At 29.9% G+C, this 12,424-nt stretch overlaps 1 protein-coding gene across 1 annotated transcript in view; it reads left to right on the forward strand.

The window, feature by feature from the left end:
- The first annotated feature begins 11,109 nt into the window (after nucleotides 1–11,109).
- The window catches only part of LOC21398701 (alpha,alpha-trehalose-phosphate synthase [UDP-forming] 1), an 8,938-nt gene continuing 7,623 nt past the window's right edge, over nucleotides 11,110–12,424 (forward strand). Inside the window, exons 1-2 of the mRNA XM_024164783.1 lie at nucleotides 11,110–11,329; nucleotides 12,300–12,424. Coding sequence (XP_024020551.1) covers nucleotides 12,309–12,424 — 116 coding nt within the window. The 5' untranslated portion in view covers nucleotides 11,110–11,329; nucleotides 12,300–12,308. The remainder of the gene's footprint in view (nucleotides 11,330–12,299) is intronic.

Below are 12,424 nucleotides of genomic sequence, written 5' to 3' on the forward strand. Positions count from 1 at the left end.
GAGCGTCCGGTATTGGAAGTAGGAGAGAGATTCTGTCGTCGGAGCTCTGGCCAGGAGGAGAAGGATAACGACGATGGCGAGGGTTTTGTTTACCATTTTGATTTCATCATAGGGACGGTGATGCTTTGGAAGGTTCTTTTTGGGAAGATCTGGTATTTCCTACGAATAGCTGAATTGCTAATGGGTTTGGGCCTAACCTTCGGTAACTTCAGTAACCAAGTTGGGTTGAGGTATAGAGCCAAAAGTACGGTGGGGGGTGATAGAGGATGTGCTCGTACGGTTCAAAGAAGGGTATGATTAACTCATTGATTGTTGGGAACTTTACCAGACACTTCATCCTGGAAAAAGATAAATAAAAAAATTTCTTCCTTGATGACTAAGGTTGTTGTTTTCCTCATTTCTTTAATCCGAAAGGTCTTGAGGTTTCCTATCAAGCCAAGGAAGTGGATTCCCGCAGTTACTGTGATCATAGCTGTCCCCACTGGAATCAAAATCTTTACTTGGATCGCCTTGTGGGGGGGTTCGTTACAATACAAAACACCCATGTTATTTGCTATAGGGTTCATCTTTTTGTTCACCATAGCAAGACTCACTGGAATAGTCCTGACAAATTCTGGGCTAAGTATCATTTAAATTTTATATATTGAGTAAAATTATATTTGTATTTTTTATATCTTATTCTGTATCATTAAATTTTATAAGAATTTTGTTATTTTATATATATATATATATATATTTGTGTTTTGTTAAGGATTTCATGATTTTTAAATATCATTGACTGTGACATTATTTATAATAATTTATGTCTTCTATAATATGATATTATTACTGGGGGGTCGATACAATACAAAACACCCATGTTATTTGCTGTGGGGTTCGTCTTTTTGTTCACCACAGGAGGACTCACTGGAATAGTCCTGGCAAATTCTGGGCAAAGTATTAAAATTGTTAGAAAATAAATCACAGTGACATTATTTAAATTTAATATATTAAATAAAATTATATTTATAGTTTAATATATTTTATTCAGTATCATTAGATTTTATGAGAATTTTGTAATTTTTTATGTGTATATATATTTTAAATATTTTATGATTTTTAAGTATTTGTAACTGTGATATTATCTGCAATAGTTTATGTCTTCTGGAATATGTGAATTTAAGCTTAAAATTTATGGTGTTCTTGTAAAATGCCTAAATGTCTAAGTATATTCGGTTGAATTAGAAGAAGAGAAATTGAAAATTATTGAAACTTATTATGAGTTTAAATTTTTATCCCTTACTTTTTATTAAGATCCTTTTTAAGCAAATGTTATATTAGTTAAAAAGAAATTTAACTAAGAGTAATAGGTAAAAATTTTAAAAACTTATTTTTAAAATAATTTGACAAACCTCTTTTTCTACGGTGCTTTTATGAGCACTTCTTGAGCTGCCATGTGGCAGCCATCCCCTCCCCTCTTTTTTCTCTTTTTACTTCTCACATTTTTATTTCTTTTTATTTTTATGTTTTTTTTTTGTTTTTGCAAATGTTTTTTTTTGTTTTTTTTTTTTTTTTACCGAGAGCAATGTTTTACAAAAAAAAATTTTCCTCAATTTACTCCTATGAAAATAAGTTCTTTCACGTGTGTTTCTATTTAATCTTTTTGTCAATAGTTAAAATTATTTTTTTCAAATGTGCCCTCACTTAATTATTTTTTTGTAATTCTTATTATATCAAAAGTTTTCTTTACACTTATTTTTTATACACTAAATCGTCTTCTTTTAATTTACAGTTATATAAATCTCTTTTGCTACTAATGAGAATGTTTGTTTTAAGGGTTCGTCTATGGTTTTGAATCATAATTCTTAGTTCTCTACAGTGTTTTTCTCTTTAAAAAATTTGAATTTCAAAAATCAGAATCATAAATCATGGTTTTGAATCCGTGAACCAAACATCCCATAAGTGTTTGGAAGAAGAAAACGAGTGTTGTTTCAACTAAAGTTTTAAAAACCTTTTTAAAAAAATTTAAAAATTTCTTAAATGATTATATAAATAAATTTCTCTTTATCCGATAAATAATAAACTCTTCAAGTGTCTTAACACAATAATACAAAATACGTTCTCAAAACTAGTTATTTCTTAAATGAATCAGTGAAGCACGTTCAAGGGCCTTTGTGAAGAACATGAGAATTGTTAATTAGAGGAAGAAGCGCATGATCCTAGTACATAGAGCATGGTCGGATAATATATATAATAATATATATTATATGTATACATATACGAGTGTGGTTTTAATATAGTTACTCTAATATTTACCTATCAATAAGTATTTTTATTTTAGATATATATAAATCAACAATTATAACAAATTAGATAGTTGATAAAAAATTAATAATAATTAATAATGAAATTAGATTCTTATCATCATTAAATTTTTATATTTGATATGTAACTAATATGAAAATGAAAATTTTTCTATTTGATGAATATAACCATAAAAAAAAATATAACTATTAAAAAGTCGTCCATATATATACATGCATGTTTGTGTTCTTCTTAGTTTAGATATCATCAAGATCTTACTCTTTCCTTGTATTGCCGAATTTTCTTATTTCAAACTTAAGGTAACCTCAACATCTGAGACTTGCAAGTTTTGAAGCACCATTTTGCATGCACTTTCACATATATATGTTACGTCGCGTAGGAACCCACAAAAATGTAATACTAAAAAATAACCATCTTTATCTTCTTTTTTTTTTTTTTGTTCTTATTTTTGCTAAAGATGTTCCGTTTATAGGTCAAAGGTAGAAAACGAAAGGGATTGATGGTTGCAAAGATTTGTTGCAAATGTACCCTTCTGGAAGTCATAATGTGGTCCATATATATGAAAGATAACCCTGTCACCAGTTATCTACAAAGCTACATATTATGGGACCATTTCCTTCTTTCATTTATTGTGAAAGAGAGAGCAATCGAAACTCAATCTTATTAGCCATTACAGACACAGACCGATTTATATTATCATCAAAATATAATACATAAAGTTATATAAAAATACACCTACATTTTAAGTTTATTCAGAAACTAATATATCACATATTTTGAGGCTCATTAAAAATATTTGGGGACATTTGAAAATTAAAATAAATGCATACTGACTTCGTCACTGCTCAATTTTAACTTCAAAACTGTTAGGTATTTTTATTAATTGACAATTAATTAGCAATCTTGTAAAAATTTAAAAAACAGGTTCAAGAAGATTTCGTATTGCAGAAGAAGATTCATAATTAAATTTGAAGTTAAAGTTGCATATTTTGTTAAGTTGAGATTTGAAGAGATAAGGATAAAACTTGGTCAAAAGAGGATAAGACATTGGTTGAGATTTGGAGAGAATAAGACTCTGGTCAAAGGAATATAAGTCATTGGTTATTTGAATTTAAATGGGAAATAAAGCTTACATAAAGATCAAGTTGTTTTTATATTTAAATTCTTGGCGTAATCCGATTATTGTTTAAAGTTGTTCAAAATTGGAGCTTGCGGATAACGTTTACAAAAGAATATTTAAAATCAAATCAAGCTTGATGTATTACGTGAAGCATGGGAGGTTGTGATAAACATATATTGTTAATGTTGGAAGTGAAAGGCGCTTGGAGAAGAAGGCCGCGGGAGAGGTAAGATAGATTGGATTATGTGCTATAAAGGTGATGGTGGATGAGAAGGTTAAATCTGAATTCAAAGTTTAAAAGGATAATTCATTCGAATTTGATAGTTTGCTGCATAATTTGAATTGAAGATTGAGAAGATAACGTGAAGATATTTTGGAGTCTATCTAGGAGAGAGAATCATGGAGATAACAGAGATCTTATCGAGAGTGGATTTAAATGAGACCCTCTTCACTTTATTTAAAGGCTTTGTTTCAGAGCATATGGTAGTACGAATTTAATAGAACATCTCCAAAGGAAAAGTCTGTGAATTTGAGAGCTTATTACAAAGAACATATTCAGAGAGATATCTGTGAGTCTTTGAGATCATCCTTCAAGAGAGGGATTTGTTGCTTTCGGGAGGAAGCTCTGCCTGTCGAAGGGAGTTCACCGAGTAAATAAAAGACGTGTGGTGCACGCTAAATAATCACTGTGGAGATTCGTCACTGCGGCGTCATTGTCTAGGAGGGAGTCCTTGAGTGAATAAGTCCGTCTGGTATCAGTAATTTCTGAAACATAGTGAACTGTTTACTGTTTGGGCATGGCCCCGCATATGTAGGTGTGCGCACCGAACTGCGATATCATATTGTGTATTCTTTTTATTTTTGCACTTTTATTATGCTCGAGCAATTGTACGTAATTAACCCGGATCTTCATTAATTAAGTTGTGTTCCAGACAGTGTTCCAACATTATCTGAAACACTAGACGTAACATCAGATCGAACAAAAACTATCAAAATATCATTAATTCAAAAGAAAAATAAAAGAAAGGTCAAAGTCGAGAATTGGCCAAGCTAAGGTATACATTTGATGTAAACATAAAATGCCAAGCTTATAATTGATAAACTCTAAAACAGATCATATATATTTGAATTATAAACCTAAGGTAGATGATATATTTATATACATGTTTCAATAGGAAAATATTAGATGTAGATAGGAACTCTGAAATTAAAAAATTTACAAGAATTTGATTTCCAAAAGAGTTACAAAATTTGTTAATTTTATGGAGTTTTAACGTGTATAATATCCAATGCTCTTATCTCTTTTTCATGTTTGAGTGCTCTATGGAAAGATTGTGAATAATTTGTTGTATAAATATCTATCAAATCATCCATCAAAAGAACCTACTAACATTTAAAAGCTACAATTTAATTAGACTTGAATCTCTCTCTCTCTCCCATACGAACCAGATAAAAAAGAGTGAATGATGGCCGGAGTTTCGGGGCCACCTCTAGACGCGCCATCGAGCTCCCGGTCATGAAAATCGGTCCTTCGGTTCACCTAGTCGTGAGTTTCTCGTTGGTGGTGGCGGAGTACAGTGTGCTGGCTCCGTTTTGGTAGATCTAAACCAGTTTGAAGCTTAGAAGCCGAGTCGATGGACTTCAGTTCAATGGGAGTTTGTCGTTTGGTGGCTGAGATCTCTTGGCTGGCTATCTCCATTAACAGCCCATTGGCCGGTTGCCCTTCATCAGAGTCTTCTAACAGCTATGGTCGACGGTGTTTGTATTACGGGCAGTGATCTCCCCACCTAACCCTCATTTATTTTGCTATTTATTGTTAATTTTTGGTGATCGACTTGAACCATTTGTATGTCTCTTGATAGGGTTGTCTTGGTTCAACTAGAATTTTTTTTTATGTTGTGTATATGTCCCCTCTTTGTGGTTGACGATCTGTCCCTTCAACGCTTGAAAGACTATCATGATGGGAGGGGTTTTTTCAATTCGAGCTTTATGTGTTCTCCTTATTAGTATGCTGAGGTGTTCTCTCCTTTTAGAGTCTCATGCGTGTATCCTTCCCTTTAATAGGTCATTAGTATTGTATCGAGACAATTGTTTATCAATTTTTAATTAAATGCAATTTCCCTTAAAAAAACATTATAATTATAAAATGATGGGTGTGCAATTATACTTTCTATTTAATATTTCTCAAAAAGAGAAATTAAAGAATTTTTTCGAAAGTGAAAAGTAGTTTTTAAAGCCTGAGTAGAAACAAATTCAACTAATAACAATACGCTATCTAATTCTTCTTCTTCAAATTGTCGTTTTTCTCTTTTTTTTTTTCTCAGTAGTGCAGTACAATATGGTACGGTCTTCTAATTAAGCAAATTAATGGGAATAGGTATGGAAACAAGTACATCATCAAGATGCAAAAACTATTTTGCTTTAATTTGTTAGAAATTACACCATAAACCCTAATATTTGAGAGCAAAAATAATTAGGGAGGAAATAATAAGTAGAGCAACAGCATAAGACTTATAGTGATTCACTTTTAATATAAAAACAATTTTAATATTGTTATAGATTTTCACCATATCAACGAAAGGTTATAAAACAATCTCTCCATCTCTTTATAAAACGACTGTTCTAAAATATCATCATTATGAGTCTATGAGAGCAAAAAAATGAGGACAAACTAATAGGCGACCTTATCACGAAGGTCGACCCACAGTCAATGAGAGAAAGTGTATTATAATTAGGCTATATATATATATATATATATATATATATATTGTAATAGAACAAAAACATTGTTTTTGGACTTGAACGAGATTTTTCTCAATGGGGTAATGCATGCTCGAAGTAGTTATTGTACGTGCTACCACCAATCCAGAAAAAAGTGGTGACTACGACCCAAGATAATGGTGGTGCCTTTCATTCTCTCGTGAATATTATGAAACTTGGCCTTTGTTTCTATTTAAAGAAAAAAATGACAGGAAAGTCTTATAGCTTAATTCTCGTGAATCTATTGGCTTTTGTTTTTTGTCTCTGGTTAGTTATCATCTTTTATAATTGCATTTTTTTTCTAGTTGTAATTTTCAATATTCATGGAAATAAATCGAATAAAGGAGAGAATATGTATTTCAGCTCCTCGTGTTTCTAGTATGCTATAGCCTTCATTCCATCTTATACTACGGGAAATTGTTACTGATTTGATTTCAACCATTTTCCTACAGCAATGATGGAGCAATCATGCAGGCGTGTATCTTTAATCTTTAACGTATATAAAAGTGTCAAAGAGTTTTTCTCTCCTTTTGACCTGCGGCATTTATAAGGAGACTTCTCATTTTTTTCACACATAAACATCCCATTTTTATTTTGCTTTCTTTTTCTTTTTCTTTGATCTTTAACATACATAAAAGAGCCAAAATGTTCTTCTCTCCTTTTTACACGTGGCATTATAAGAAGAGTTATCTATCTTTTTGACATACTAGTCAAGCGCGTGCGCTGCGTATGAGTTTAATCTCACGTCAAAACGCATAGCCTTCTTAGAAACTAAATTGACGGAGCAAGAGAAAAAATATATATATTTTTAAAAATCACATCGAAAAAAAAATAAAATTATATTAAAATTTCAACAATAACAACAAAAAAACTTAAATAAGGAGATATTTGAAAGAATTATTTTAATTAAAAGAAAGTGAGAAAAAGAAAGTATTTCAAAAAAAGATATTGAAAAAAAAAAACTATAAAAGAATATTAGAAGAAAAAAAAAAGACAATAAGTAAAAAAAAGAAAGAAATTTAAAATAGAAAAGGAGGAAATGATAAAAATAAACTATGTAGGAGTTTTAAGCCAAAAATAAATCAAGAAACTAAAAATGAAAAGAATCAGAAAAATAAAAAACAAAAACAAAACATTAAAGAACAGTAACATTAAGGAGTAAATGACAGCTTGACACATGGCTAAAGAAGAAATAATCATTTTGACTCTTTTTGTATGTTTAGATTTAGATGAGCATCACATTTTTATTTTGTTTTCTTTTTAAAAAAAAAAATCATGATTTCTTTTATCTTTTTTTTCCCCTATTTTTTCCTAAGTTCTTCTACAATTTAATTTTGTTTACAATGTGTTACCTTCAAATACTTAATTTCTCACTTTGTACTTACTAAAATAACTTATTTTGAAAATATTCCTATTTTTCCTTTTTGTTAAAGGTTGTTCTACAATTTAATCCCTTTTTATGTGTTTCTCAAAATACTTTTTCTTATCACCATATTTACATATATTTTTTTTCTTAATTGTACTCTCAACTACGGTTTATCTTATAAATAAAATTATTATAATTTATCTCCATTTAAATAGTCTCCCTCACACATGAGTCTACTCAATATTCTGTTTTAAAATATGGCCCTTATAAATTATATTTTTTTTCTAATTACTTTATGGATAATATACCTTCTCAAATGTGTCTCTAGCTGAATATATATATTTCCCTTATAACCCTCTTAAATACTATTTTTTCATGTGTACTTATAAATAATTTATTTTATAGTTTGCTCGACTAAATACTCTGCTTAAATTCTTTTATTTTTTTTTTATATTTTACCAAACTAAACTCTTAAAGGAATACTAAGTCAATAAAGAAATTTAAAGAAATTTTTAAATCTTTATATCCAAATATATATATATATATAACACCCCTATAGAATTTGTCACGACCTGCCACCAAGCAGCTATTATGTTAGACCTGCGATGGATCGTGACGGGAAAACATGACGTACACACATACATATCGATCATATCATATTTGTAGATTTTTTTTCAAAAAACATGTATATATATATATATAACGTAGTCATAATAATGTGAAAATATTTAAACTTTTAATAGCTTATAAATCCTTAATTAAAACACAAAAATTCTAAAAGAAAGGTGTTTCAAATAGGTTTTTAATTAAAAACATAATATTGTGGAAATCATATTGAAGCCATAAGGCCAACTCTCAAAAACCAATATCAAAGTTTGTCCACAATATGTCTTATCCCATATGCACATTCACTTCAATCCGCTTCCCTAATCACTGAGCTTCTACCTTAACATTTTTCTTTCTCTTTTCCTGTAACACAAGGAATCCTGGTGAGCTAGAAAGCTCAATAAGCGAGTAAACTAACTACTTTAAATATGGATGAAATGCAACACAATAATTCCTTAGCAGAATAGAGATATGAACGAAAATATAGACATAAGTTCGAATACCTAATTCAAGTCCTCATGATTTTTTTTCCTCAACATACATAATCCTATAATTCATAATTTTTATCGACCGATAAGTAATCATAATATGACATACTTCGTACTAACTCCTAACATGTTTCATAAAAAAGTGTATTATACTCCAATATCCATAAACTCGTCATATTAAATATTCATATTATCAATTGAATATTATTTTGACTTTCATAACTCATATTTAAATGTATAAGAATCATAATCTTAACATACCATAATCATAATTATATGTCATTGTAAATCATAATCTTAACATACTACAATCATAATCATACCATATCACAAAGCTTAATCAATTTCTTACCGTAACCGAAGCCTTACCAAGCAGTCATGTACTCCTATAAGCATAACGTGCATATGATTTAAACAATAATAACACGTTGATAGTAGCTAAAAGCTAAAACACATAACTACCCCTAATAATCTAGTGTACTCATTTTTGCTTTCTTATTAGTGGTTCACAACAACCAAGAAAATATTAGAAAACAACACAATCATAATATTAATCACATGTTCCCATTTAACGTGATCATAATTAAATCTAACTAAGAAACATACATACGAAATCAGCATAGTCTTATCATGTTATAGTCTTACCATGTTGTATCATACTATCATATTCATACATAACCTCATAGCATATACTATCATGTACTAATCATTCTATAATAACTCATAACACAATATTATTATATCTTAATAATGTGTCTTACTTATCATATACTCAATGGAGTAGTATCATAACGTGCACATATTAACGGGCTCGTGGTATATGCATAGCTCGCGTAACTCAAGTAGTAAGTCAATAGATGATGTTCTATAACCATAAAATCACGGTGGACATTGTGCCACCAAATTAATGAACAACTGAACCTATAAATTAATCACAGAAACAATTGAAAATTTTAAATAAAAAATAAAATCTAGCTAGCTGTACTATTTTGTCTGTGGCATCCCAACACTATATTACGTACGGAATATATCAGCAAAAAAAAATATTACGTACGGAATATTCCACCTTTGGGTCAGCAAATTATTAGATCCGTCCATATCAGCCACATAGTTTCCTGATATTTCAAATGTTCGTGACATGTTCATAGAATTTTACTGAATTATCTACGGTATTAGTACTCAGTGATAAATAATTTCTTATTCATCATTAACAACTAATCTGTACATTTTTGCTTATCAAGTTGACATAAAAATCGTAAAAAGTGAGTTTTTCAATTTTAAAACAAGACGTTATTTTCATGAATCAAGACGAATATTATCAATTTAGATTTAAGCTATGTTTATTTCACTAATTTGAATTTAAAATTTGAATTTTACTTTTAAAAAATAATCACATTTAACTTTTTTATAAAAAATTCTCATATAAAATCACATCTCAACTTAAATCAGCGAACTAAACGGATTCAATTAAAATGCCAAAATCAACATAACAACACATCCATTATGAAAAATAAAACGGTCAAATCCTTTTTGCAATAAAAAAAATTTAAAGTCGTCATGCATCACAATAAAATAAAATCAAACTCTAAAAAAAAAAAAAAGAATTTTAAATCTTTTAAAACGTCCTCTATCTCTATTGAAAGTTCTTCTACCTGATACAATAATATTTCTAGGCTGTGCAAGTTGGGTCCGGCCTTAAATCGCCAGATTTTTCAGGCTTTACGTTTTAACAATTTGAAAAAATTTCAGACCAGTTTGTTTTTGCAATAGGATTGAATCAAACCAAACCATTTTTGTATGGTCTGATGTAGTCCTAGCCGCAGTTTTGTAAAGATAAATGTGTATCGACTTTATCCTTACCTTATTATTATTATTTTTAAAGGAAGGGATATCATATTTAAATTTACCATTTTTATACAGAAAATTAAGCCTAATTTACCCATAAAAATAGTACGGGTAAATATCTGAACTTCATAAGTGGCACTAGACTTAAGTTTTATATTATTTATTTATTTTTTAAAATAGAAAGATTTCCAAGTCATTTTAATTTTGCATTTTATAAATAATTGATGAAGATCCCAATTAAATTATTAAAAGAAAACATGTTTGGGAATTGGGATAGCTAAGCAGAAACACATTATACAAAGACAAACAAACAAAAATAGCAAAAATCGCAAAACTTTGCATGGCCACAATGCTCTGACTGACTCTCTGCGCCGCTGATACTGAGAACATCCCAATATCTAAGTCATCCTCAAAACACTCCCAAATATTTATTTATATTACAAATAAATATATAGTGGATGATAATATATAGATATCCTGATCCTATATGTGTATACATATATATATATATATATATATATTTATATATATATCATATTCAAGAATCATGAAATAAGAGAAAGTATATATATGTATTATCTGATTCTGGGGTGCGAGATTTTTCTGCATCTTTCGTGGCCACAGCCAGAAAGTCGCCCCCAAAATATCGGTTTCCTAACTTGCTCTTCCCTCCATTTGGCCTCTCTCCACCGCTTTTATCAGCGCTTCATTTCCATAAAACCAACAACTTTGAAGATAAATACCAAATAAAAATAAGTAAATCTTAGAAATTCACTGTTACACATTCCATTCTCGTTTAGGAAAGAAGACAAAGATCTGCATTCTGCTCTTTGATATTTGGTTAGGCTCCTGAAATGGGTTTTCCTTTTGCCTCTTTATTTTTCAATATATATATAGATATATATATATATATACATATAATTTTTTTTTATGTTTTTGGCTTTATTTTATTTTATTTTTTGTTGTGGTTCTGGGTTCGTTCGAGTTTGCGCCATTTATGTTTCTGTAATGAATTAGATTTTCTTTTTGGGGGCTCACTTTCTATTTGAAATACATTTCTGGTTATTGTTTGAATGTCATGATTACTTGTTGGTACCATTTTGGTTCTTGTTTTGCTCATCTGAAATCTATAGAGTATAGACTGTAGAATAAGGACCCCAGTTATACACTTTCATGTTTATTGACCCCAGTTATACATTTTTATGTTTATTTATTTTTTGAACGTAGCGTCAGATTCGTACTCTACATCTTATGGTTGAGAGTCAAGTATGAAATTACTGCGTCCAACTACGCCCAGTTATATATGTTAATGCTCTAGCTTGTTTTCTTTATTTATTTTTAAACGTGAGGATAAGGATTTGAACTTTACACCTTGAGATGTAGTCAGGCGTGGATTTTCTGTTAGACTATGCCTGCAACCACACTCTAGCGTGTATTAAAGGTTACTTCTAGGTTATACCTTTGCAATTTTGTGAACTTGCTGATCTCATTTTATCACCTTCCAAGACTCTCATTTAATCAAAAGGAATTACCAAGAAATGCCGTTTTATAAACATATACCATTTTCTTCTCTGCTTGTTGGGCAAAAAATTTTCTATTGAGTACAGTTGATAAATATCAATATTTGAACTTTAAGCAATCTATCAGTGTGACTACACTGTTGATGCACAATAACATATATATGTATATATATATTTTTTTTGTATACTATTTGCTTGAGTTTTTGGAATGGTAATTGCTACTTTGTTTCCTTTAATGTATACACTAAAAGAGCTAATTAACCTCTGAATAAGTACATGCTATTTCATAGGAGTGACACATGAAAAATCTTGGGAAGCTGCAGGCTGTTCTGCAGGACAATCATATGCTAGGGAACAAGTATAACTGCAATCCTTCGACACCCAGAACCCGGTTGGAAAGGCTTCTTAGGGAAAG

Source organism: Morus notabilis, unplaced genomic scaffold, assembly GCF_000414095.1.
Source record: "Morus notabilis unplaced genomic scaffold, ASM41409v2 Scaffold1187, whole genome shotgun sequence".
Taxonomy (NCBI): Eukaryota; Viridiplantae; Streptophyta; class Magnoliopsida; order Rosales; family Moraceae; genus Morus; species Morus notabilis.